Here is a 26,666-nt window from a genome sequence, read left to right on the forward strand (position 1 = left end):
GTTTCTGATATTATTAACAGGGCCCCTTCCTAAGGCTGGGCAGCATTTTTCTGATCAAAAAAGAAAAAAGAAAAAGGAGGGCAGCTTTAAGTCCAGTGGATTCTAGAACTTGATAGAATACCTTATTCACAGTTTTATTGAGAGAATGAAAAAAAAAAAGGAAATTTTAATGAATAGTTCTCAGTGCTGTTTATTTTAACAAAAGAAATTATATTTTTACACTAAAAAATCAATTGCAGTACTATTCACTTTACCTTTTATTTTGTCTTTATCATTAAAACTAAAAGTTTTCAAGTCATTTTCATTAATTTTCTTAAAAAATAAAAAATTGCTAGAATGCAACATCAGTTTTATTTAGAGAATCTGTGGTATTATCAGGTGTATACACTATCGTCTTTGTTTCACTTATTAAGTAGGCAAATTGTAAAATGTAATTAGTTCTATATCACTTTGTTCATATTTTTCCTAATAATATGATATAAATTTATACAGTTAGTTACGAGACAGATATTCCTTCACAATTTGGATTAACTCAAAAATAGTGACGACCATTCATAGTTGTGCATTCTAGATTACGTACTAGAATCGCTTTTATCTCATTCATTACATGAGTTAAACATATATATCCGATTACGAACAGATACTAAAATGTAATTAGTTGTATATCACGTTGTTAATATTTTCTCTAACAAGGTGATATATGTTCAAATTGTTTAATAAACGAGATAGAAGTTCCTTCACAAAATATATTAGCTCAAAAATATTGACGATCATTCATAGTTCTGCATTCTAGATTACATACTAGAATCGTTTTTATCTCATTCATTACATGACTTGAATGTATATTACGTATAAATTCTGCTTGAGTGTATAAACATTTGTTCATATATCACACATATAGAACTTGTATACATTCAGTTGCAAAACAGACTCGTCTCCAACGGTGCAATGTAGATTAGCTCGAGAGCAGAAAAGATTGTTCATAGCTATGCTTCCTGGATTACTTGCAAGAAACTTCTAGGCCTCGGAAGTTCTGAACAACAGCATCCTTTGAGGGTAGGTTAGCTAGGGGCCCATTTCAATCAATTATATCAGTGGCAGTAAAAGTCGATGATCAGAACCTTGAAAAAGTATAAAGACCGTCCGATCTTATTGAGGATAGCAAAAGATGCAGCAAAAGTCACAGTACAAAGCTGATCATCAATCAAAAGGTTCTCCTCTCTCCTCACGGGCAGAGTTTGGATTGATATCTGGAACTGTATGTAGTTTGTCAGCGAATGTCACTGTGCCGGACTGTGAGATGAGAAAATTAAAACAGATGAATGTGCGTGATTAACTTTGAGATATTCTTATATAATAATCATATCGTAAAACAAGCGTATATTAGTGCTTGATTGGTTTGAATTAGGTTTTTATAATCTTTAGATAAAAATATGAAGACTTTATAGCTAACATAGTCTATGAGATTTTTATAACACATAAGTTTAGTTTTTGAAATTTAAAATCACTAGAAGTAGTCTCTAAGATTCTCTGCCATCCATTATTTTGGTCATTCCATTAAAAAACTCCGTTAAGTGGTCACTAAGCTTTTTAATGAAATGACCAAAATGATGGATGATGGATAATCTCAGGTACCAAAGTTATGTGTTATGTAAATCTCAGAGACTAAAATTATGTGTTATGCAAATTTGAGGGACCAAAGTTATGTGTTATACCATCAACTTAACGGAGTTTTTTAACAGAATGACCAAAATAATAGATGATGGATAATTTCAAGATCATTTATATTGATTTTAAATCTCAAAAATCAAAGTTATGTGTTATGCAAACCTCATAAAACATTTTGACTAAAAAGCCAAATATGAAATTTACGTATGCGAATCAGTGAGCTTGTGAGAGTGTGAAATTGAAGTCAGTTAATTGAGATGTGGTGGGGTCCTAAGGGTGCGTTTGGTACGTGGGACGGGACGGGACGGAACGGGACGAGGCGTTCCGTCCCGCGTTTGGTGCGCCAAAAATGGGTGGAACGGGCTGTTCCACGGGACAGATTTTGGGTGTTTTTGCGTTCCACCCCCTGGAACGGGTTTGTTCCACATCTGTGGAACACAATATTTTACCATTTTAAGACAAATATACCCCATGTCTTTTTCAAAAATTACACCTTCGTTCCGTCCCGTCCCTTTCGGTCCCGTCCCGTCCCGTCCCGTCTGCGTACCAAACGCACCCTAAGGGGATGGTCACGTGACATTGTCACGTGAGTTTGATGACGTGTCAGAGAAGCAGTGATTCATTGGGGGTGTGGAAGTTGACGTGGCATCCGCACCATGACCACATCAGATGCTTTCTTCACACTCTTTAAACCTCAGAACACATTCTCCCAAAGCTCCCCACTTCCCTTATTCTCCACTTCATCACCCTCTCTCTCCTCTCTCTCTCTTTCTCTCTCTCTCTCTCATCAATGGCAACAAAACCGGCTGAAGAAGCTCCTGGAACCTTAAAATACCAGGTAATTAGTATAAATATTTTCTTCTTTTTTTCTCATTATTTTTCAAGTTTTGTTCTTCACAAATTATACGTTGATCATCTCCTCCGTTTTGCAGACATGGGTCTTGAAGGTCTCAATCCACTGTGAAGGATGCAAGAGGAAAGTCAAGAAAGTTCTTCAGAACATCGATGGTACGTTTATACATTCTCCTTCATTTCTCCCTCGTCCCTCTTGCTACGCGTTTTGTTTTTTTTTTTTTCCGTAAAAAAACTAAAAACGAAATGGTTATCAAACGCATATGTTCTAATATTTTACTTAGTTACGACACTGTGTTCACTCGTGTGCCTTAGCGATTGTCTTCTCTGAATTAATCCGTAATTGATCGTTCGTGTTTTGATTAATTGAGGTGATCAGGGGTTTACACGACGGATATTGATTCGCAGCAGCACAAAGTGACTGTGACCGGCAACGTGGAGGCGGAGACTCTACTGAAGAAGCTGCAGAAGTCAGGGAAGCACGCCGAGCTTTGGCCGGAAGTTAAGAAATCGAAAAAGTCCGGGAAATCAAAGAATAGTAGTAAGAACAGTGAGAAGCAGCCCGCGGATCATAACCATGAACAAGATGGTGAACCGGATAAAACCAACGGCGGTGATGATGCTGACGGCAGCGGTGAATCCGACGCAGAGGGTGACGAAGGTAATGAAGGTGGTGGAGAAAGCGGTGCTAGTCCTGCTGTTGGCGGTGGCGGCGGAAACACAGCAAGTACCGGGGCCAAAAAGAAGAAGAAAAAGAAGAAGAAGAAAGGGCAAAATAGTAATTCCACAAATGGCGGCGGTGCCACTGCCAACCCCGGCGAGCACAATATTGGAGATGCTCCGCCTCCTGCGGGCAGTATTGGGCCGTATATGGCTGGTGGGCCAGACATGACCCAACCTATGGCCTCCATGAATCTTGGCCCACCAGTTCAGCATGCGTACCCCGGCCCGTACCCAACATCAATGTACTATCCGCCCCCAACGTACGGGCTAAGTTACAATACGGCGTACCCTACCAGTACAAGTACCTCATACTATGCTCCTGATCCCATGCATACTGCCACTTATTCTCATCCGGGCATGTTCTCGTTTGCTCTGCCGTCCGATTCTATCAATGACGATGATGAAGACACGTTCGTTGACGATGAAGATGAAATTGGGTGCTACATTATGTGAAGATTATACGAGAGTCCGTATGTAGAACTAGCGTATATATACTAGTATATATGGTGTGTACTTGGGGGAGGGAGGGAGGATAAATTTTGATGTACTTATAAGGTGTGTTTGTTTGCCTTCACTAAGTTTTACGGGATTGGACCGACTAGATTAAGAATTAATATAGTCCAGTTCGAAATAATCCAATGCAACAAAACACCGATAGTTCTAAAATGTAAAAGCAGGGGAAAATAAAAGGGGTTGTAGTGGGGTGTATTATGTAGATTAGCTTTCTTACTAAGTATGGGTTTGCTTGCGTAAGAAGGCCAATGGCTTTGTAATGTTTGGTTATTTGTAGGACCTAAATCTTTCTTTTCCTCCCAGCCTGATGTGTAAAGTAATGAGAAGCCTTTTAAAATTATAGTTAGGGTTTGGGCGATTCGTTATATTTTCTTCGAGGTCGGGTAGGTTAAGCGTTTTGCTTAGGGGGCATGTCCAATCGCTGAAAGGCCTTTTTCAAAGCACAAGCATTGTTTAGTACATTTTGTTATTAACATATTATCGAAACCTTGTCGATTCTGTAACAACAATCCATCCTTAAAAATTTGGTGACAAAGAAAAGGCGAAGGTATAATTCTTAATCAAAATGCATACTAGCTAGCTAGCAGGTCTCTTTGATTAGTTAATGACAATAAATTAGTTGGTTCCAACAATTTGATTTACTTAATGCTTTAGTTAAGTCCCCTTTAGAAAAAGCAACATGCATATCTCCTCCATCTTTTGGTTTGAAATTAAAGTCTCTGTAGACAGTACAGATTTTTATTTCAATTATGCATGTGAGGGATGTAGATATATAAGGATAGGGATCCATTCTGATTTCAGTGTCTCGAGCTTAAGGACAGGGTAATCTAGACTATTTAAATTGAATTCGGCAAATTTTCATTAACTCATTTCGTTAGTTTACCTCACACAAATTAAAAGCTCCGATTTCTCTTTCACACAAATTAAGAATCTTAATTTTTTGGTTCTTAAGCTTTGGACACTAAGGTCTATGGAGGATCCAAATTCAACATATATATATATATATATATATTGTAGAATAGTATTAGTCTCCCACTCGCTTTGGACTGGAAGGTATCCTCTGTGTATGTGGTTGTCTTAAGCTTTTTATCTCTTTATTCTTTTTAAGTCGCACAAAGGGCAAAAGATTTAAGCATGCATGGGGACCAAGGACCTAAGAAATAAGATCTAGCTAGAGGGTATCGGGGATAGAATAAATTTGATATCCCTCTGACTAATGGTGCAATTTGCTCAACTAAACTCGTTCTAACTTGACCAATATTTAAATGGAAATGAATTCTGCATACTAGTATATTTTACATAATCATGCTTATTTATGTTCTTTAATTTTAATTTTTTATTTAATTAATAAATAAACAAAATTGTGTAAGGAGATAAAAATAGATGTGTGAAATTTCAACTAAGATTTTAACGTTGAGTGTGTTAGTGTAAGCTTGCTGTTGCGTGTCATTCCCATCATGCCTTTTTATTTTCTTGCTACTCTAACAAATGATGTTGCTGCATATAGACCTGTCATTTCAAACCCGACCCGACCAGTTAAAATGAGTATTCGGGTGAGTGTTTAACAGGTCGGGTGGTTAACGGGTCAACTCGTTAAATAACGGGTTATTTTGGGTGAACCCGCGAAACCCGTTAACCATCCGTTACACCCGTTATTGAGGGTTTTTGTGTAATTTCAGTAGTCAATTATAAGCATTGCAGACTTGCAGTTTACCCGCATTGCAGACTTGCAGTTTTGTGCGCTCTGTCTCGCATTGCAGTTTACCCGATTCCCTTCCACCTCTTCTTCCATGTCGTTAGATTCGGTGCTATTTCTAGTTTACTGATTGCTAGCTCATAATTAGTTTACTGATTATTCTCAATTCTTAATTCTCAATGTTACGGTTAGCATTATTTTTAATCCTTCAATTCTTGCTGGAATGCAGATTGGAATTAGATTGGAATTAGTTTACTGATTGTAAGCATTACTTTTGTTATGCATTGAGGATTAGCTGCCATTGGTTTGACAATTTGTTTTTATAAATAAAATGGGGCTGTAATTGATTTGGATGAAATGTTTAAAAAAAAACAAAGGTTAACAGGTTGAAATGGGTGACCCGTTAGTTTAACGGGTTGGGTTCGGATGATCCGTTAGCTTAACGGGTTGAGTTCAGATGACTCGTTAAATTAATGGGTCAGGTTCAACCCGATTCAAACCCAGTAAACCCTACCCGCTTACCGGTCTAGCTGTATCAGTCTAATACCTTTAAAATTCAAGTGTGTTATCAATTCAAACTATTTTATACTCCAAGCCAGACCTCATTTTCCTCTTCATCCCTCTTTTTGGGGTGCAGCCTTCGCTTATCGTCCTTATTATATCAAATGTTTTTTTTTTAGCTTGAACTTATATTTTAAAAAATTTCTTGCTTACTTTTTACCTCATATTCGAATTTATGGGTTTTTTACAATGTCTTTATAGTTTTCTCTATTGAACTTAAGGTCTTTCATGCAAATTACTCCACTCTCTCTCTTATTTTGAGTTTAAATTACTTATGTATCCACACATAAAATTCTAACTCTGTTACTGATTGTGAAACTTTTTGAACGAATGTAAATGAAAGTCAGCGTAGTAATCCGGAAGTCTCGTGTGTGTGGAAGGGCTCTTGAGAACTCGAAGGATTAAAGGCTAGTCGAGGATAACAGTCCGTTGACTCCCAAGAACTCTTTATCAACACTTTCTTTGGTACAATTAGGGAAAAAAAAAGAGATTAAATTGAGGGGAGAACTTTAAAAATGTATGCCAAATTTCTATGTGATTCGTGATCACCTTGTGAGGACCATGTGTGTACATGTGTCGACTCTCAACCTAAAAAAAATGTATGCCACATATCTATGTGATTCTTGATCACCTCATGAGGGCCATATGTGTACATGTGTCGACTCTCAACCTCGTGGGAATCTTCATTGCATGCAATCCGACGTCAAAGTAATAGTATTTAAAATAAAAATCATAATATTATATAATACGTTCAAAGTAACAATAGTACAGCTAGATTTCAATCTCTTCCCCTCAACTTTACCTTTTATCGATTTTCGGAATATCCAAACCGGAATATACCTCTTTCGAAACCGGATTATACCTCTAGAGAAGTTGCCAACAGCATTCTCTCAGGATACTCTTTGTGAGAATTCGGATGATTTGTGAATTAAGTTCGTTCATTGTATATCGTGTAATCAGTTTTTATCAAGTATTATTTATATTTAATTTTAAATATAAAATAAAATAATTTCTACCACACGATATACGCTGAACGAACATAATTTATAAATTCTTGAGATTCTCACAAAATATATCTGACATGATCCGGATTCGAGAAGTTGTTTATCCTGTCAGATATTTTTCACATAAAAATAAAAGACAACTTGGAATTGACCAAATTTCCTTTTCGATCAATTTCCATACCCATTTGTGGCTCACAACGGATATATACAGTCATAACCAATTTCTGGCTCTAAATGCATGGATGATAATTCTAAAACGCATGCTGGTCAAATGAAAGTTGACCAACTCTAAACTATGTACTTACCTACAAATAATATAAATAGTCAACGTTGTTTCAATATTGATTAATATCTCATAAGTTACATGGTGTAGATGAATCACACAATGGTAGTCAGAGGAAGGTTGAGATGTCTCTATAAGTTTTTTCGACCCTTGGAACTTAGACTGCCGTGACTTGGCCACCACTCCAACATTCACGTGCAAATAGTTGGCATCGAGTATGGGCCCAGGCTCATCAGCCAAAACAACACGTGACTTTCCGGCAACAACCAGAAAACTAGACGTGGTTTTATGTCAGAAGTCATAAAGTCACAATGGGAGATAAATTCAGAGACCATTTATATTGATTCCCAAATCTTAAATACCAAATTGAAGAACTGTACCAATATCATGACTATTTTAGATAAAAAGCCCAAAAAAAAAAAATGAAAATTCTCATGAGTTGCATGCATGATGACTAAAGGATTTTGTTCCCCTTGGATGGATTGAATGATATGATCTCTTGGGCTAGTGGCGGAGCCAGAATTCTGAATAAGGAGGGGTCTTTCACAAATATATGTGTGTATGTGTAAAAAGTTGAATTCATAACATGTTGACATATGCAATTTGTGTAATCCTCACAAAACTGAAAAAAAAATCTCTTAAATACAATACTAAAAAGAAAAAAAATGTAAAAACCCAGACAACCAAGTAAGAGGTAGGTTGTGGAAGGCTAAAGAAAATACAAAGAAGTAGAAAAAGAAGGAAAAGGGGGAGAGGTCTGCAAATAAAGAAGGTGGGTTGCTTTATAAAATTATAGGGTGTATATTACTGTTAGGTGAGAGAATCGAACCAGAAGTGGGGTTGCTTTTTCCATTTAAAATTGCACATCTCTTTTAAAACTCCTATGCCAAACTTATCGTTTCATTAAACAGCCGAAAAGATTTAAAATCAAAATAGTTTAACGACGTCGTTTGCTTCATCTTCTTCCATAAGGTTCACACCTCAGATGAAGTCAAGATGGGCCGGGGACTACCCTAGTCCCTTGGTGGCTCCGCCCCTGTCTTAGGCTGCATTTAGAAGAATCTAGAAAGAAAAGGAGTTGATTTTTTTCATCAACCCAAGTCCCCCACCACCAAAAACAAAACATCTACAAAGAAAGAAAGCCATAAACCGTTTGCATTTTGTAATTTATGATCACGAAAAGGAAAAAGATTGAAGATATTGGCTGTGTGGTGTTAAGAGTGTTACGTATTTGGACACAATTGCTGCACTATTCGTTATATAGATCAGAAGGAATGAGATATTATATAAAAGAGAATATGCAAATATATTCTTATATTTTTCATAAGATATTATTTGTAACGCAATTGGTTAAGAAGATTCGACTTTGTATTCGAAGTTCGGTGTTTGATTTTCTCTTCTATTGAATATCTAAAATCTTTGTACGGAAAAAAAAGTTGAAAAAATGATTTCTTTAATTCCATTACTCTATAGTTTAGAGCTTGTGTTTTAGTTTTAGGTGGATATTAAAGCTTGATCGTACAATAGTAACATCAGTAACAAATAAGTTGGGTGATGCATTCATTGGAAGATAAATTCTAACAGGTTGAGATAGGCCTAACAATTTATTGCACAACTTGTTAATCAGCAGATGCAACATGAAAGTAACATGTTTAGGGTCAACCTGTTAACGAGTCGGTCGTTATCAGGTTAATCGTTAAGAATCCATTGATGAGTCGGGTCGTTATCGGATCATGTGATAGGATATCATTTGGTAGATCTAAATATTAGACATGCAAATTTTTTGCATAATCCGTTAATTTGACATGGAACGACAGGACATAACCCCTTTAAATAATAGATACATAAAAGTAACACAAACACAATAAACACGACCTGTTTTTCAAGCTCAGGTGAGAGCAGCCGGTCGTTTTATATGATATGTCCCACAAAGTTGGTGACCCTTCGGCCTCCCAATTGATCACAATTGTAGCGGGTAGTTTTCCACAACTTGCCCAATCGGATAATGACGTTTGATTCTTGACCTAGCCAACCGCCCATAAAGGGCAAAGATCCAGAGCACTACTATTTGACTAAGCCAGCCCTCCCATAAGATTCTTATGTCCAGACGTTCGCATAGGGTATCCTACTTTATTCGAGTGAGATTAGTTTCAGGTGGCTGTGACCAAATTTAAGTGATTCGCTATTTTTATGTGCAAAATAGGAAAGAAAGTACATGTTTCAGAATCCTTGCTAATACAAATATTTTTTTTAAAGAAAATCGTAAAATATGGACTGAAACCAATTAGAGGATCTGAATGACCACCACATAGTGGTGAGGGGACGAATTCCAGACCGTATTCTGCACGGCACATCCTAGGTTCTATTCCTGATGCTGGTGAATTACATAACGGTGGCTAAAAGGCTGAAATGTTTCTATAAGTTTTTTCGATTTCTAAAAGGTAAACTGACACGATGAAGTCTCCAACTACTCTCCTTTAAAAGAAAAAAATAGAGGATCCGAATCCTTCCCGAGATAAACACATAAAAAGAAAAACAGAAAAGGGCAAAATTGTAAAATAGGGATCCGAAACAGAAATCAATTTCATCAGTCCAACAAAATTGGGAAAATATACCCAACCCAGTGAAAAATGTAATTGTTCTACATCCGGCCCGAGCAAAATTCTAAAGCCCGGTTGGAGTGGGCAGTTTTCCTAGTTAGGCATGGTCTAGAGGAGTGCACTCTCATTTTTGGGCCCACTGGATTCGGACCGGCCATATCGGTTGTTTTTATTTTTTTATTTTTTAATCCAAAACATGTTACTCATAAAAATTGAACTCAAGTAAGGGCTTTTAGCTCAAATAGTTAAGAGCATTTATCTTTGTCTTCAAGGTCTTAAATTTAAATCTTCTACCCCACTATCGCTTGTATAAAAAAGTAAAAACCAGCCACTTAGTGCTATGATATAGTGATATTCCTCTTCAAGTATAGTGATATTCATCTTTACTTGTAAGTGAGAGGTCTTAAGTTTGATTCTCGACAAAGATGAATTTGAACCACATTATTGCTAGCCCACCCTCTCCCCCTAGTGTAGATAATATCGTTTGTTATATATATAAAAAAAAAAGTAAAAATCTAACTCGAAACTTCTCACAAAGTATGGTCTAAACATTAGGTATGAGAAACAAGTTGTGTTTATAGTGTTTGTGTCGTTTTCCTGTCAAGTCTTGTCATGTCAAACTTGTTATCTTAATGGCTTCTTAACATGTGAACTGATTTGTTAACTAGTCATGTTATTACGTGTCGGATACGAGCTATAACGGGTCATGCAAGAATTCTCATGACTAATATTTAGATTTGGCAAACAATACTTATCAGGTTCTTAACGGGTGATCCGATAATGACCCGACTCGTTAACAGGTTGACCCAAAATAAATTATTTTTGCATCTTTTTATATTAGATTAACGAGTCGTGCAAAAAATTATCAGACCTACTTAACATCACTAGACGAAAGCTCAATTTGATGGCACTAAATATGCCAAAAACAAAGATAAGATTGAATTTATTCCCATCCTCTTCCCACTCATTTCTTTCCACCTTTCATATTGTGAGTTTGAAATGAGCATATCAGCCATAGGTGGGTTGTCTCTTAGCACACTGAGTAGCAAAGCATCTTAAGTTTGATGGCTTCCCATGAACATTTGTTCATTTTTCGAATGGAAACATTTGGAATCTAAGTTTGTTAGAAAGTGTATTCGGATTTGAAAGGGGCATATCTTTCAAATTCTTAGCACAATAAAAATTGGAGTTTTATATGATATCACTTCAATTTCTTTAAGAGATACTTGCTTTTTTATATATATCGTTTCAAGTTTGCGTATATATCAAACTATAATTTGCGTATAAGAGAAGAAAATTATTCACACGTAAGCAACTATGATTAGTTTGGGGTTACTGTGCTGTGAGAATAAATAGATGTGGAAAAAACAAGTAAGTGTTTCGTAAACTATAGTGTTAAAAGTGCTTTTAGCTTTAATATATACATATATATATAAATATATGTATATATATAGGGTTATGATTGTTAATATGAAAGTTTCATTAATTAGCATTGTTCACCAACCTCCAATGAAAAAAAATCGTTTTTTGAAAAGCATGTGTCGCTTCTGCTTTCTGTTGTTTTGGACACACAGTTTTGAAAAGAAAAAAAAAGTTACTTTTAAAAAACTTTAAGCAATGCCAACCAGTCCTAAATAATATCATGTTTCATCAATCAATTTTGGCATGAGACACACGGACAATGAGCACACATTCCTCTAGAATATGGCATTGGATTCAAGCATTTCCTCATCATGTCTTAAAAAAAAAACATAGTGGCCACATCAGCATGTAGTTTGTTCTTCTATAAAAACCAAGGCAAGGCCATAAGCAAGTCTAATATCTTACCCTCTTGGCCAACACAAACAAAGAGACTACTATCAAAGTATCAAGAATGAAGCCCCAAAACATCTGTGGGGAGAGTTCTCTGTATGACGAATCGACGAGGGGTTTCCGAGAGACGCTCTGTCAGGCTTATCAGGCCGCCATGGTGGTTATGGCTAGGCATGGACGTCAGAATGATGGTAGGGGTCTCTTAGTTTCCAAACCAATTGGGAGAAGAATAAGATGGAACAACTATGCAGAAGACCCCATTAGAACTCTCATATTCTTGGGGTCTTGGAGCCACACCTAGGCTTTGAATACTTTGAATACTTGTTAGAAACTATGTCAAATATGATAGATTGTTGGTGATTTACGTGTAATTAAATAATTACCATATGAATGTATATTATCCAATATATCAAATATATGGTCATACGTGATATCATAATCGATACTGTTTTGTTTCTTATATGTAAGAAATTTTTTGTTTTTGTCAAACAAAAAAAAAAAGTTTATATACACAAAGAATTGGGTTCAAAAAATCAAAAACCGAAAAAAGGGAACTGAAGTTAAAAAAATTGAATCAAGAAAAAACATAATCGAAGTTGAAAAACCGAAACAAACCGAAATCTATTGGTTCAGTTCGGTTTCAATGGTTCATAAAACAAACCGAAACGCAATCCTAAAACTACGTCGATTTGTGATTTTAAAACTTAACCAAACACCCCCCCCCAAAAAAAAGAAAAACTTGCGTACGGCGTCGTTTACCTCAATTTGGTAGCTGGCGACCCGAATTTGGTATCGAGATTCCCCGTCTTCTGCTTCTACCGCTCTCGCTAAGCTTGCGGTGAGTATTTCTGGTTCTCCTTTTTTTGTTGAGATTTCTGGAATATTTTTTTTTATGTTTGGTATTGATTCTGTGAAGTACTATCCCCATCATTGTTATCTTGTTCTTAGTGTTCAAAGTTTCAGATTTTTTGTGTGAAAGGTTTAGAGGATTTTACAGCTTCTTGGTGTTTAAAAGATTCAGTTTCATATTGGGCAAACTTGCAGGAACTGTAAAGTTCGATGCTTTGGTCTCAGAAAATGTAATTCCAGTTTAGGGTTTTTATGGGTACAGAAAATAAATGGTTGGTTTTACTGGATTACAGTAACCCGCTGCGGTTCGAGCTCCGAATCAGCCCGACCCGTCTTTCATATCTTAAGGATTGAGTGAGTGGAGTGGTTGATCAATGGCATCGCAATCCGATCACAAGGCTGCGATAATCGATGGGAAAGCCATAGCTCAGACCATCCGAAATGAGATTGCCGAGGAAGTTCGCCATCTGTGGCAGAAATACGGCAAGGTTTGCTTTTTGCACCTGGATTTTTTATGTTGTTTGGTGGATGAATTGTTACATTGTAATGGAAATTGTTTGGTGGATGAATTTTGACATTGTAATTGGGAAATTGTTTAGGTCCCGGGACTGGCGGTAGTGATAGTAGGGACCAGGAAGGACTCCCAAAGCTATGTGAGCATGAAGCGGAAGGCGTGTGCTGAAGTTGGGATTAAATCCGTGGATATAGACCTCCCCGAGAATGTGTCCCAGGATGACCTCGTTGCCAAAGTTCACGAATTGAATGCTACTTCCGATGTACATGGTTAGTTGATTGAATGATGATTGCTCAATTTTTGCTTTTGAGTTGACAAATTTTTCGGAAAATATTTGATTTAGGCCTAATGGAATCTGAAAGTAGGTTTAATTTTGTTGACAGGTATACTAGTTCAGCTCCCATTGCCAAACCATATTAATGAGGAGAAAGTGTTGAGCGAAATCAGCATCGAGAAGGATGTCGATGGCTTTCATCCTCTCAACATCGGCAAGCTTGCAATGAAAGGCAGAGAACCTTTGTTCCTTCCTTGCACTCCCAAGGCAAGACACTCGAGTTATGTATTCAAACACAGATAGACGCTGACACACACACAGTATGTTTGGTTTGTTCGAGGATTCTCTCAAACAAGGAATCCTTATTGTCCAAGCAATATTCACATAAAATGGTGAAAGCCATTCATGTACAGGTTGTAGCTTTGTTTTATAATGGTTTTTTTTTCTGCAGGGCTGTCTTGAACTTCTGTCGCGAAGTGGGATAAGCATAAAGGGAAAGAAGGCAGTGGTTGTTGGCAGAAGTAACATTGTTGGATTACCAGTTTCATTGCTGCTTTTGAAAGCAGATGCTACTGTTACCGTAGTCCATTCCCGCACACCTGATCCAGAGAGTTTCATTCGTGAAGCGGACATTATTATTGCTGCAGCAGGACAGGCAATGATGGTAGGCACTTCATAGATTATAGATCCGTGGTATGCAGTAACATCGTCTTATGACATGCAGGTGTTATCTTATTTCATATTTCTTGGCTTTCCACGAAAAATCTAGTACATAGTTTTGTTCTAGTTAGAAGAATACGACTAGTTGTTTGGTTCCATTCATCCCAAGTGAAGGAAAAAGGACACTCCATCGTCTTTCACTTTGCAGTTGTAAGACAATTCATTAGATGTTTATAAGCTTTCACTAGGCTCCCTCGTTGCTTCAATGGAATAACCAACATCTGCCAGTGCAGCTGCATTGTGTCAATTTTGTACTTTCCTTGCCTTCGTTGGCCCTAGTGTCGATTGTTGTTTATGTGTTGACTCAATGAAATATATTCCTTACTGAATTTCAGATCAAGGGTAGTTGGATAAAACCGGGTGCTGCTGTCATTGATGTTGGCACAAATGCTATAGACGACCCGAGCAGAAAGTCAGGCTATAGATTGGTTGGAGATGTGGATTTCCAGGAAGCATGTAAGGTAGCCGGATGGGTAACTCCTGTTCCTGGTGGCGTCGGACCAATGACGGTTGCAATGCTACTCAAGAACACTTTGGATGGTGCTAAGCATGCTATTGCTCAATAAAGCCACCCCTTGTTCCTTGATCCCTTCATAATAAGCTGAACACATTTTGGCAATAAAGTTTGATTTTTATGGATGTAATTTATAAATTTTACTTTTTATTTTTAAGTCTTTGGGAATTTCGATCCCAGTTTTAACTGATCTTGAGCCGTTTCATGCTATGCTTGTATGAAGAGTTAGTGATTTTGTTCAGACACAAACTGACACATTTTCTAATACAAGTAGGGCGGGGAATGCGTACAATGGTAGGAATTACCAGTATTAGAGTGTTAATTTTGTGTGTTTAAATAATTTTATTGATGGAGTCATCATTTTAGGAGCCACTTTAGCTCTTGCTCAAAAAGATATTAAGAAAAGCTTAGCTTATTCTACAATGTCTCGATTGGGTTATATGACGTTAGCTCGAGGGATGAGGTCTTATCTAATAACTTGTGGGTGTGTTTCATTAAACCCCAACAAATTTAACCCAAAAAATCAGCAAATCAAAATTTTAAATTTTCAGTTATGCTTTCAATAAACTTGTTACTTAACCAAGCCAAAATAGAAACTAACATCACCTATAAAAACTTCCAAAAGTACAAACAGATAGAATTCTAGGGTTTTCATGAATATTGATCTCAATATTATTCATCTCACATAGAGGAATATATATAAGCTTATACAATCTCCTACAAATCAGGAAATAAATATCCTAAATATATTAGGATATCAATTACATACTCTCATACCCAAAATATCCCTACATTCCTTATTCCCCAAAGGTTGACTCACAGCAACACTCCCCCTCAAGTTGGTGCGTAAATATCACCTAAACCCAACTTGTTAAGTGAGTCCTGAAACACTCTTGATGACACGGCATGAGTTAATACATTAGCCAACTGATCTTCAGATCTCACATACGGAATATAAATCAACTTAACATCTAACTTATCTTTGATAAAATGTCTATCTACCTCAAAATGTTTTGTATGATCATGCTGAACTGGATTATTAGCTATTTCTCTCGCAGCTTGATTATCACAATACAACAACATAGCTCCATGTGGTTTGAACCCAATCTCGATCAGGAGGATCCTTAGCCACAACAATTCACAAATTCCATGTGCCATACCACGATATTCAGCCTTCGTAGTGGACCCAGCAACCACATTCTGTTTCTTGCTCCTCGAAGTTACAAGATTACCTGCAACAAACGTAAAGTACCCTGATGTAGAGCGTCTATCAGTAACATTTCCAGCCCAAGCAGCATCTGTGTACCCTTTTACCTCTAAATGCCCATACTTTCTGAAGATTAACCCTTTTCCAGGTGCACCTGGTAAATCGCTAGATGATGATTCTGAACTATAAGTGTTTCTATTGGTTTACATGCCAACATCTTTGTCTCAGACAAAAGATCCAGAACATACTTCCGCTGTGACAAGTAAATACCCTCACAGGAATGAGCAACTTCAATTCCCAAGAAGTACTTCAAGCCTCCTAAGTCTTTTATCTCAAACTCCGAAGAGAGATACCCCTGTAACCGCTTCATCGCTTCGGTATCATCACCAGTAACTACCATATCGTCCACATAAATTATTAACAAGGTGACATTTCCTCCCCTGCGTTTGATAAACAAAGTATGATCCACATTTCCTTGTCGATAACCATATTTCTTCATTGCATCAGTGAATCTTCCAAACCATGCCCTCGGCGACTGTTTGAGTCCATAAAGAGCTTTTCGCAACCTACACACCTTACCTGTCCTGTTCGACACTTCAAACCCGGGCGGAAGCTCCATGTAAACGTTTTCTTCCAAGTCTCCATGTAGAAAAACATTTTTACATCAAATTGCTTCAATGACCAATCAAAATTAGCAGCTAAAGATAAAAGCACTCGAATAATGTTCATCTTTGCTACTAGGGCAAATGTTTCTTGATAATCTACTCCGAAAGTTTGTGTGTACCCCTTAGCAACCAACCTTGCCTTGCATCTGTCAATAGTTCCGTTTGCGTTGTGTTTGATGGTGAATACCCATTTGCATCTCACTGGTTTTTTCCCTTGTGGTAGTGACTCCATGCTCCAAGTATTATTTTTTTGTAGAGCCTCCATTTCAACTTCCATTGCTTTTGTCCATTGAGGATCTCGCAAAGCCTCTTCCACTATTGTTGGGATTTTGATTCCATCCATTGTATTCACTATGGCTCGGCACTTAGAAGACAATCGATGCATAGAGACATACTTTACAATAGCACATAAGACTTTTCCATCAGGAGAATACATGTTAGGTGGTTTCCCACGATTTTGTCTAGATGGCAACACATATGTACTTTCAATATTAGTCAAATTACGAGCTCCATTAGGTTGAGATGAACTTACCTCATGGATATCCTTGGTGACACACCCCGACTGAGATCAGGGTATGCTGGCCATCACGTGACGTGAGGATGACGTAGCCATGTGCACATTGCGGAAGCAATAAGGATAAGAAATATATGAATAATTAAGAACTAAAAGTTACTAATGTGCACTAATAAACCAGAAGTGCTAGGAGTGCAATACAAAGGTAAATACTCATAATCAGAGCATAGAAAGTCTAGGTGCAGTTCAGTAGGACAAGTACTAATTATACAGTACCAGAAGATGTCCTACAATTATTTTATTCTGTCAGAACCGCCGAAATCCTCAAAGCCACCAACAACAAACTTACCTAAAATCTGGAGGGGCGCAAAACAGAAAACGTGAGTGGGCAAAAATAAATGTTTTACAAAACCATTTCATTTCTCAAAAGTTCTAACCCCTCGCCGTAAAACATGTATAAATTTTCCCAGAAATAGAATATAACATATACATCAACATATATATAATTATCTCAATTCAAATCATGCTTCACATAATCATATTCATAAGTATGCCATGCCAAAACATAAAATAGAAAAAATAATTCAGGTGAGAATAATTTCATGGAAGATAACATATTAGTCGGAACCCCTGCATAAGTTTGTACGGCTGAATTCATAGCTCATTAGTCAATCTAGCCGGAGTCATTACCATGACTTATACGGCACTACACTGCACATAAGTCGAAACCACTAAAAAAGGTATGTATGACAAGACTGGGTGAAATATAATTATGCTCAATACTACTCTCTCATGATAGCTGGGTGATAATTCGCTAGTCACCTGCAAGTCGGAACCACTTATGATAGTTTGTACGACAGGACTGTGCACCTAAATTGGATCCAATGTGAGCATATGGTGCGGGAGGTGACATTATAAATAGGCATGTGCCATAACTCTGGCCAAATCACAATCACCCTAGGTGCAGTTTTATGAACTCAACGCTTCTCAATTAATCATAACTTTAAATCACATTCACAATTCATAACTCACTTGGGCTTACTTGAGCGTCCACATCACCACAATTATATATCAAGCATCATATACTATTTCATAAACAAAACATAACTTTATGCATGGCATTCAAGGCATACTTTCATTTAAACACATTTTTTGGGAAAATATCAAGTATATAAGTATATACTGAAAACTAAAAGCCCACTCACTGGTATGTTGAAGGGTCGTAGCCCCCGAGTCCCCCTTGACTGCCCTCGTCCTCGGGATAAGTCTCACCTATATGTGAATTAACTGAATAAACGTTAATTTAAAGCACATAGACAAAACTAGCTAATAACTTCTCATACAATGCTCAAATGGGGTGTTTGAATATACCAACGTGATCTACACAACTCCACGAACATCCCCATATTTTTAAAATAATTTTCCGACCACCCACGCGCCGCCAAGCGCTGGCCAAGGCACGGCTAGAACCGCGGGCACGTGCCTGGCACACTGACGGTGGTAGTAACGGCGTTAGGGAATATTTCATTAAAATCTGGAATATTTCATCTAAAAACTAACGGTGTTACCTTACGTCGTTAGCATATTCCGTCAAAATTGACGGAATATGCTCTTTCTTCCCTGACAAGTCACTGGACATCGGCGACTGTTCGCCGGTTTCTGGAAAAGCTTATAACCCTAATTTGTACCTCATTTTAACACCAAACTTTATGAAATTTGAACCATTTTGAAGATCTCATTAAGACGAACAAAACCATACCTTTTACGAGCCCTAAAACCCACGGGATTCGCAGAAAAACTCCTAGATATTCCGGCCAAACTTGCAACTCGTCGAATCTCACTATTCCGACGTCCAAAATCTTCCAACAAAGCACTCATAGCCTCGTGAGGACCTCCTTAAGCTACCTATAAACTTGAAATCCCAAAAAATATGAGATTTTACGTTTGCATGAATAGTACCATAATCAAAGATCGAGAAAAACTAGGGTTTTCGAAGGAGTTCTTACCTAAAAATGGTACCATTCGACTTGTATGAGCCTCAGGAACACTATGGTGTCCTTTAAACCCTCGATCTGTAAGCTTCCTTCTAGATTTGATGTTGGTCCATAAGTGAGGGAAGGATAGAAAGTGAGTTTGAAAGCGAGAGAGCACGGGAGAGAAGTGAGAGGAAAAGTTTGTGTGTGTGTGAGTGGTCCATGTGGTCACCAACCAAAACCACAAAACAAATTTCCAAATTTTGTTCCAAAAATTAAGGAAAATGCAAGTTTGGACCACCATTTACATGCATAACACACCACAATGCTCATATCCTAGGGTAAAATAGTCAATTCACGTCATCGATAATTTATTTCGGGACAGGCTGTGACACTTGGGCACATGGATGGGTACAACAAGAGAAGGGTTATTCCTTAAAGTGTTTTGGTCGTCCAAACTTTGAAGCAATGGTCGCAGCTCACTGCTACCTTGATACTGTGCACCTGACCGTGTACTGGCTGTGCACCAAACTGTTCACCAGCTGTCATGTCATCGGCCCACTCACGGATTGGGGCTCACGTGCTGCTTCACGAGCTACCAAAGACTAGGTCTCATTCACACTAATGGGCTTAAGCTCATGGATTTGAACTGATGGCAGCTATCAGCCCTGTTGGCAAATGCTGTCACCGTGGTAGACATCATGCTGGCAGGTGTCGCATTGCTGGGTTTCACGGTCCTACCCAGTTGGAAGATCAATCCAACTGTAATCTTCATGTGTACTTATCTCCCCCTGAAGGTTATAGTTGGTGTGATCAGTGACAAAGAACATCTCGTGTTCGGAAAACGTAACATCCATAGTGACATATGTATGCTTGGTTGGTGGGTGGTAACACCGGTACCCTTTTTGCTGACCATGAAATCCCAAAAAGATACATCGAACTGCACATGGATCCAACTTACTGCGTTGATTTTTATGGAGATGTACATAGGCCACACACCCAAAAATACATGGTGACAATTGAAGAGAAGATGGTAACATCACATGGTCAGCAAAAACCTCTATAGAAGTTTGAAAATTGTGTACTCTGGTGGGCATTCGGTTCATTAGATAAACTGAATATCTAACGGCATCCGCCCAATATGAATGAGGGGCGTGAGCACCAATGAGAAGTGCTCGAGTGGTTTCCCAAATATGTCTATTTTTGCGTTTAACAACCCCATTTTGTTGTGGGGTTTGTGGGCAAGAAGTCTCATGAAGAATGCCATGCTCTTGGAAAAATTGAGAGAGTTCAGTACTGAGATATTCGCCACCATTATCTGATTGGAGAACCTTAAGAGGAAGAGAGTATTGATTTTCAACCATGTGATAAAATTGTTGAAAAATTTTCCCAACCTCACTTTTATGTTTCATAGTATAAAGCCATGTCATTCTGGTTCAATCATCAACAAAGATAAGAAACCAACGTACACTGTGAATAATAGCAACTGGAGAAGACCCTCACACATCAGAATGGACTAGCTTAAACGACACTATTCATTTATTTAAACTCAAATGATAAGAAATACGATGGCTTTTTGCCAGAATGCAATCATTACATTGAAAATCAGAGTCTGAAATGCCACAAAATAAAGACGGAAGTAATTTTTTCAAATAACCAAAAGATGCATGCCCCCAGTCGACCATGCCATAACCAGATTGTCTTATTCTTGTTCGGCTGGCTACTGTGTACTTGGTTCACTTTGCTTGCCGACACATCATCCACATATTATAACCCTCTCCTCTAGTACCACGCCCAATTATTGCCCAAGTCTGGACATCCTGAAGTAGGCAAAAAATGAGAAACATTAACACAACACAATCTAATTGCTCAGTAACTTGACCAACATACAGTAAATGATTGGATAACAATGGAACAAGTAGTGCGTTGTGAATAGACAAAGACAGAGTAAGGGAAATAGAACCGGCTCCTGTTATAGGAGCAACATCACTATTGGTTGTGATGACATCTTCTTTAGATGGTGAAGTCATATGATAAAATAATAATGCATCATAAGTCATATGATCTGTAGCTCTATAGTCAATTATCCAACCAGTATCCTTTTGGTGGACGATATTAAAACAGTACCGATTTTACATGGGTCCTCTGAGTTTTCATTCATTGAAATCTGATTGATGAGAGATAGTAATGGACCAGTTTCATCAACCTTGGATGTTGTCGTGACATGATGTGACAAATTGGGCCTTGGCTGACCTGCTGCGATGGCTACAATGCCACTGCTGCTCCTTGCTTTGTCTTGTTGGGATTTGGGCCCAACGTGGCCTCCTCCATTCGGTGATGTTCCTTGTCCAACAGCCGCAACACGTGCTTGTCCCGAGGCATGTTTATTCCCTTATGCTTTTAATTCCTTCTTCCTTTCCCTGTACCATTATGGATAACCATGAATTTCAAAACATGTTTCCTCGGTGTGTTGGGTTCCATTACAGTGATTGCAATGGAGTTTATCTTTATCGATATCTTCTTGCGTACGGGATGACCGAGAGTTTGCAATGGATGATGGATGATAATTTGGCGCTTTAGTTGCCATAGCCATAAAGGGTCATGTTACCGTGATGCTCTTTGTTCCCATCATAGTGGCCTGCCTCTGAGATTCGCGTCGTACTAAATTAAAACATTCTTCTATTCCAGGAATAGGCTTTATCCTTAGAATCTCACTCCGAACTTGGTTGAAACCACTATCTAACCTAGCAAGAAAATCATACACCCTATCCTTTGCAATTTCCTCTTTACGAGTTTTCAAATCCGCTCCACACACCATACGGAGAGGACATCTCTTGTCAAGGTCCTACCATACACCTTTCAATTCGGTGAAGTACAGGTTAACTGGGAGACCATCTTGTCTTGTCCGTGTAGCCTTGCATCGAAGTTCATAATATTGTGACTCATCAGAACCATCATAGAACATCTGCGTGACGCTTTCCCAAATATCCTTGTCGTGGGCAGGTCTATAAAGAGACCAAGTAAGTGTGATTCCATGGTTTTTAACAGCCATCCTCTCACAATAGCATCTTCAGTTGACCACCTTGCATATCCCGGAGCATCTTCCTCGATTGCAGGAATTTTCCCTATTAAATACCTTAGCTTGCCGAGCCCTGAAACATGAACCTCCATCATCTTTGACCAAACTTTGAAGTTCGAGTCGCTTAACTGAAACCCGAAAGGAATGGCGTTGATGTTGGTAGACTCGCCTGGGTTGGACATGGTGTGCACGGGGAATCAAATCTGCCTTATGTTCTCCAGCCATCGCAACAAGTTCCTTGGATATGTTTGGTTAGATTCTTGCAGCTTTGATGTTTACAAAGGCTGCAATTCGGTTTTGTGGTTTCTAACACACTCTAGGATTCAAACTGTGAGAGAGTTTATTGGGAGTTTGTGGCTGTCGAAGGCAGGCCGAACCTGCTCTTGATACCAATATAGAATTTTAGGGTTTTCATGAATATTGATCTCAACGTTATTCATCTCACATGGAGGAATATATATAAGCTTATACAGTCTCCTACAAAACAGGAAATAAATATCCTAAATATATTAGGATATCAATTACATACTCTCATACCCAAAATATCCCTACATTCCTTATTCCCCAAAGGTTGACTCACGGCAACACAAACTAATATCACCTATAACAACTTCAAAAATTGGAAACTAACATCACCTATAAAAACTTCCAAAAGTACAAACTAATATCACCTATAACAACTTCAAGTTGATTTCAGATCCGTATAAATTAATTTATGTACTTCTACAAAATAAGTTTACAATTCATGCACTTTTGCAAGATTAGTTTCAAAATTTTCTGTACTTTTACAAAATTAGTTTAATTTTTTTTAGCATCCTTTGCAAGATAAGTTTCAAAATTCCAGTACTTTTGCGAGATAATTTTTAGCATTTTTGCAAAATTAGTTTCAAAAATTTAAGCACTTATGCATTATCAATTTAAAAATTTTCAGCACTTCTACAAGATCAGTTTTAAAATTCCAACACTTCTGCAAGATCAGCTTCAACATGTTTAGCGCTTTTGCAAGATTAGTATCAAAATTTTAACATTTTTGCAAGATCATTTCAAAACTTTCAGCACCACTTGCATGATCAGTTTCAAAACTCTAGCACTTCTATAATATCAGTTTCAAAATTTCAGCACTTCTACGAGATCAATTCAAAATTTATGTATCCAAATCACCAAAACCTCAAAAATCAAGTACTTAACAAAATACTAAAAAAAAATAAAAATCCCAATTGTTCTCATAAAAGAAACAAAACACTTGTAAATCTAGATAACAATACGAACAAGAAGATGAGGAGAGAAATATGAAAAAGAAGTAGGAGAGAGAAGGACGAAGAAGGAGGGGAGAGAGAGAAATAGAGAGAAGTACCCAAGAAAAAATAGGGGAGAGAAAGGGAAAAATAAGGAGGTAGAAACTCATTTTTCAAACATAGAGAGGTAAAAGTGTAAATGAAAAGACAATTAAAATAAGCCTTAAAAAACAACCATGACATTATCTTGAAACATATATAGAAGTTTATTTTGAGAAAGAATTGAATTAAAAAAATATAAGTTTAAAGTAAACAAATCATAAATATGTATTATGAATATTTATGTGGTTATTTTTTATATATATTTTGTCAATTACTAATTTATAGATTCGTCTAGACTTTAAAAGAATTTTAAGAATTATTATCTTATTTATTTAGCGAGACTATTATTTAGTATATTGGCACAAGTCGGGAATGAAAAACAAAGGTATAAATTAAAAATAGAAATATTATTTGTTCCAAACAAAAAAGAAACCTGCAATTGTTTATTTTTTTCATCCAAGAAACCTTTTCGTTTGTTTCTACATTCCTATCCAGAAAGAATGAATTGAGTTCGTATATACATGTTAGATGCCACTATTGAAATAGCCCTTCTAGTTGAGTTACTTTGCCGCTTTCTCACGCTCTGTTAATCGGGAGAGGTATAATTATAGCCAGGTGTTCCTTTGGTAATTCCTTTTTAGTAGAATGAATTGTTTTTCTCATCCAAAAAGATCTCTGCATGTCTAACACCTGTTTAAGTATCATACAAAAAATTTAAATATGGCCTCTTTCTTAGACCTCTTAGATGGATTTGGATCCTCTTCGAGGTAACTGGTCGGGAGCGTCCTGACTAGTGTTCGTGGACCGTTGAATTTTTATCCAACAGCTACAAACAGGGAGGCCCTCGAAAAGTTATAATAATTGTAGCCGTTGGATAAAAATCCAACGGTCCACGAACACTGGTCAGAAGGATCCCGACCAGTTGTCTCGGAGAGGATCCAAATCCCTCTTAGATATAGAAGACATTTAAAATGCAAAAAGTCAGCTCCCCGGCCCAAAAATGTCTCTGATTTAGTAAAAACCGAAGTTATTAATTTACTGGACATTCATTTATCGATGTTTTACTATAGTGCAGATTTGCTTGTCTGCTTGAGCATTTAATTAGTTGCTTTAGCATTTTATTTGTCAACTTTGGCCCGTAAAGTTGTTTGAGAAGTGGGTATTTGACAGCACTCTGTGGTGGGAGGCAGAATAAACTAAAACCATGTTTGTCAAAGATGGAAAGATATATGATCATTGTCTAAGGAGATCTTTCCCTTCCCCTATTTGTTTGTTACATGATCCACGTAAACATATATGGATAACAATTGCGTTCCTATTGCGGGAATGCACATATTCCACATGCGACTCACCTTATAACTTCTATAATCGGAATAAATTAATTTTTTAATCTTCATATAAAAATTGTTCCTACAAAAAATCATTTGAATTAGAGATTATTTATGAGTCCAAATGTATAGAACCAATCTACAATGTGAGTACTATGTAACATATTCATGATCAACCGTTCATTTATTTGATATATTTAGATGTGTAAACGATCTCCAATTCAATTGATTTTTTTGTAAGGATGATTGAGCAATTAAACAGTTATGGTTATAAAATTTATACGTTGAATACATGTTATTTATAAAGGGTGAAATAAGTCCATTCACTCATGAGAGAGTGCATGTACTATCCAACATACGGTCGTTTTTGTTCATATAAGAAAAATATTTGATTCCTTTATATTGAAAGGAGAAATGATTAGCACTTTGACTCGAATATGTAAACTTTTCTTTTTGTGATAATTAAGAGTTACTATCTAAACTTTGTTGGAACCAAACAACTTAAATTTATAAGAGTTTATTCTGGATTTTATGTGTTACGTTTTGAATTCCTCCCACATGATTTCAAAATCTTCAAGGTATAGCGAGTGCATGGTGACTCAGTTTCTGTCTCTCACTAGTGGCGTACGTCCGTCTCTTGTAAAGCCCAAACTTTAGGGTAAAAGTAGTAAACAGCAAATTGAGATCCTTCATTTTCCTCCAACCCTAATCGCCCAAAGAAAGAGTGCTCCTTTTGTATGCGCATGCTTGTGCACACTTGAACATGGTGTCAGATCGATGCATCTACACACACACACACTTTATAACGATTGATTAGCACCATGACTATGCTCAAATTTCAAACAGGGTGGGACGCATCACCTGAAAATCTTGTGGAGCTGCATATATAATTTGAATATGCAACGTGCACCATTGTGGCATTATTGTGGACTGAGCTGTGTCTTAATTAAATTGAGATCCTTTTCGGTTCTCGCAGTCTGGAGTCGACGGACTGAATAGTTCAGATCACTCATTTCAAATCTTACGACCCCTATTAGTCAATCCTACTAACCCACTTCAAAAACATCAAGGATAGAGATCTCTCTCTCCCTCTTTTAAACGATCCGGATTACACATTTTGTCGACTACGAACTACTAACTGATTGAGCACCGTATTATCCAAAGACCCAAATGATCAATCGATCATGACAAGTAGTAATATGCGTACTAGCTAGTACAATTCTCGGAGACTTTTTTTTTGTGTACGTGATAAAACCTAATCTATGGCCCATCGATTGCTGCCTCTAGGTATCCAATTATGCTGTGATCAATGTTAGCGCATTATCTAAAAGTGACTTCTTATAGGAAGATCCCATTTTACAGTAGCAAATGCTACGCATTCACCATAGTCTTACATATTTCACTCAAAAGAGAAGGGGCTTGTATTATGTGTGCACTATCAATCTGCATGTTTATTTTCCTTCCTCTAATGAGAATTGTTATTGGTACTCCAAAAATCTTATTTGGCACTCAAAACTTTCTATATTTAGAAGGAAAACTACACTTGTGAGGAGAGCCAAATGAGATTTTTGGAGTGCTAATAACAGTTTCCCCTCTAATATGTGTATATATATACACTTGTGGTCGAATTCCTAGTTCCCTCCAATACTACAACAATGATTTTGTCGCTTTGACATGGCTCAACATGATCAAATACAACTCAACTTTTTGTGGTCGAATTCCTTCCCACCTCATTACAAATTAAAGTACACATTGAATAAAATCAAGAGCTGCGGCATACCAAAGAAATGAGAAACACGTCTAGCTGATAAATGAGATTCTGCAGCTTATCCACTCCCTCTTGTACCCTAACTTGTTTTAGTTTGATCTAATTAACAATTAGTCCTACTCCTTATGTTTCATTAGCATCGTGAAAACCACCTCTTTGCAAAGTAAAGGTGAGGCTGCTTATGATAGACGTTCCTCCTGACCCTCGTAAAG

At 37.3% G+C, this 26,666-nt stretch overlaps 3 protein-coding genes across 7 annotated transcripts; 2 read left to right on the top strand and 1 right to left on the bottom strand.

The window, feature by feature from the left end:
- Positions 1 to 2,370: 2,370 nt before the first annotated feature.
- Positions 2,371 to 4,058, top strand: LOC114819690 (heavy metal-associated isoprenylated plant protein 36-like). Its single transcript, XM_029089252.2, has 3 exons — positions 2,371 to 2,506; positions 2,601 to 2,676; positions 2,900 to 4,058. The coding sequence occupies exons 1-3, from the start codon at positions 2,459 to 2,461 to the stop codon at positions 3,694 to 3,696; spliced, it is 921 nt and encodes a 306-aa protein (XP_028945085.2). The 5' UTR covers positions 2,371 to 2,458; the 3' UTR covers positions 3,697 to 4,058.
- Positions 4,059 to 12,289: 8,231 nt separating this feature from the next.
- Positions 12,290 to 14,773, top strand: LOC103413397 (bifunctional protein FolD 2-like). 5 transcript variants are annotated; one of them, XM_070807732.1, is made up of 7 exons: positions 12,451 to 12,550; positions 12,692 to 12,761; positions 12,855 to 13,049; positions 13,161 to 13,344; positions 13,459 to 13,616; positions 13,801 to 14,013; positions 14,405 to 14,773. In XM_070807732.1, exons 3-7 carry the CDS (start codon positions 12,936 to 12,938, stop codon positions 14,633 to 14,635), a joined length of 900 nt encoding a protein of 299 aa, XP_070663833.1. In that variant the 5' UTR covers positions 12,451 to 12,550; positions 12,692 to 12,761; positions 12,855 to 12,935; the 3' UTR covers positions 14,636 to 14,773. The 5 variants fall into 5 exon arrangements, with proteins under 5 accessions (XP_008350087.3, XP_008350086.3, XP_070663833.1 ...); XM_008351865.4 differs by lacking the exon at positions 12,692 to 12,761 and having other exon boundaries at positions 12,290 to 12,550; XM_008351864.4 differs by having other exon boundaries at positions 12,382 to 12,550; positions 12,757 to 13,049.
- A 4,906-nt stretch (positions 14,774 to 19,679) lies between these two features.
- LOC139189569 (uncharacterized) lies at positions 19,680 to 22,203 on the bottom strand. Its single transcript, XM_070808549.1, has 3 exons — positions 21,835 to 22,203; positions 21,551 to 21,787; positions 19,680 to 19,850 (listed from the first exon to the last, which is right to left on the bottom strand). The coding sequence occupies exons 1-3, from the start codon at positions 22,201 to 22,203 to the stop codon at positions 19,680 to 19,682; spliced, it is 777 nt and encodes a 258-aa protein (XP_070664650.1).
- Positions 22,204 to 26,666: the final 4,463 nt, after the last annotated feature.

This window comes from Malus domestica, chromosome 11 (genome assembly GCF_042453785.1).
Source record: "Malus domestica chromosome 11, GDT2T_hap1".
Taxonomy (NCBI): domain Eukaryota; kingdom Viridiplantae; phylum Streptophyta; class Magnoliopsida; order Rosales; family Rosaceae; genus Malus; species Malus domestica.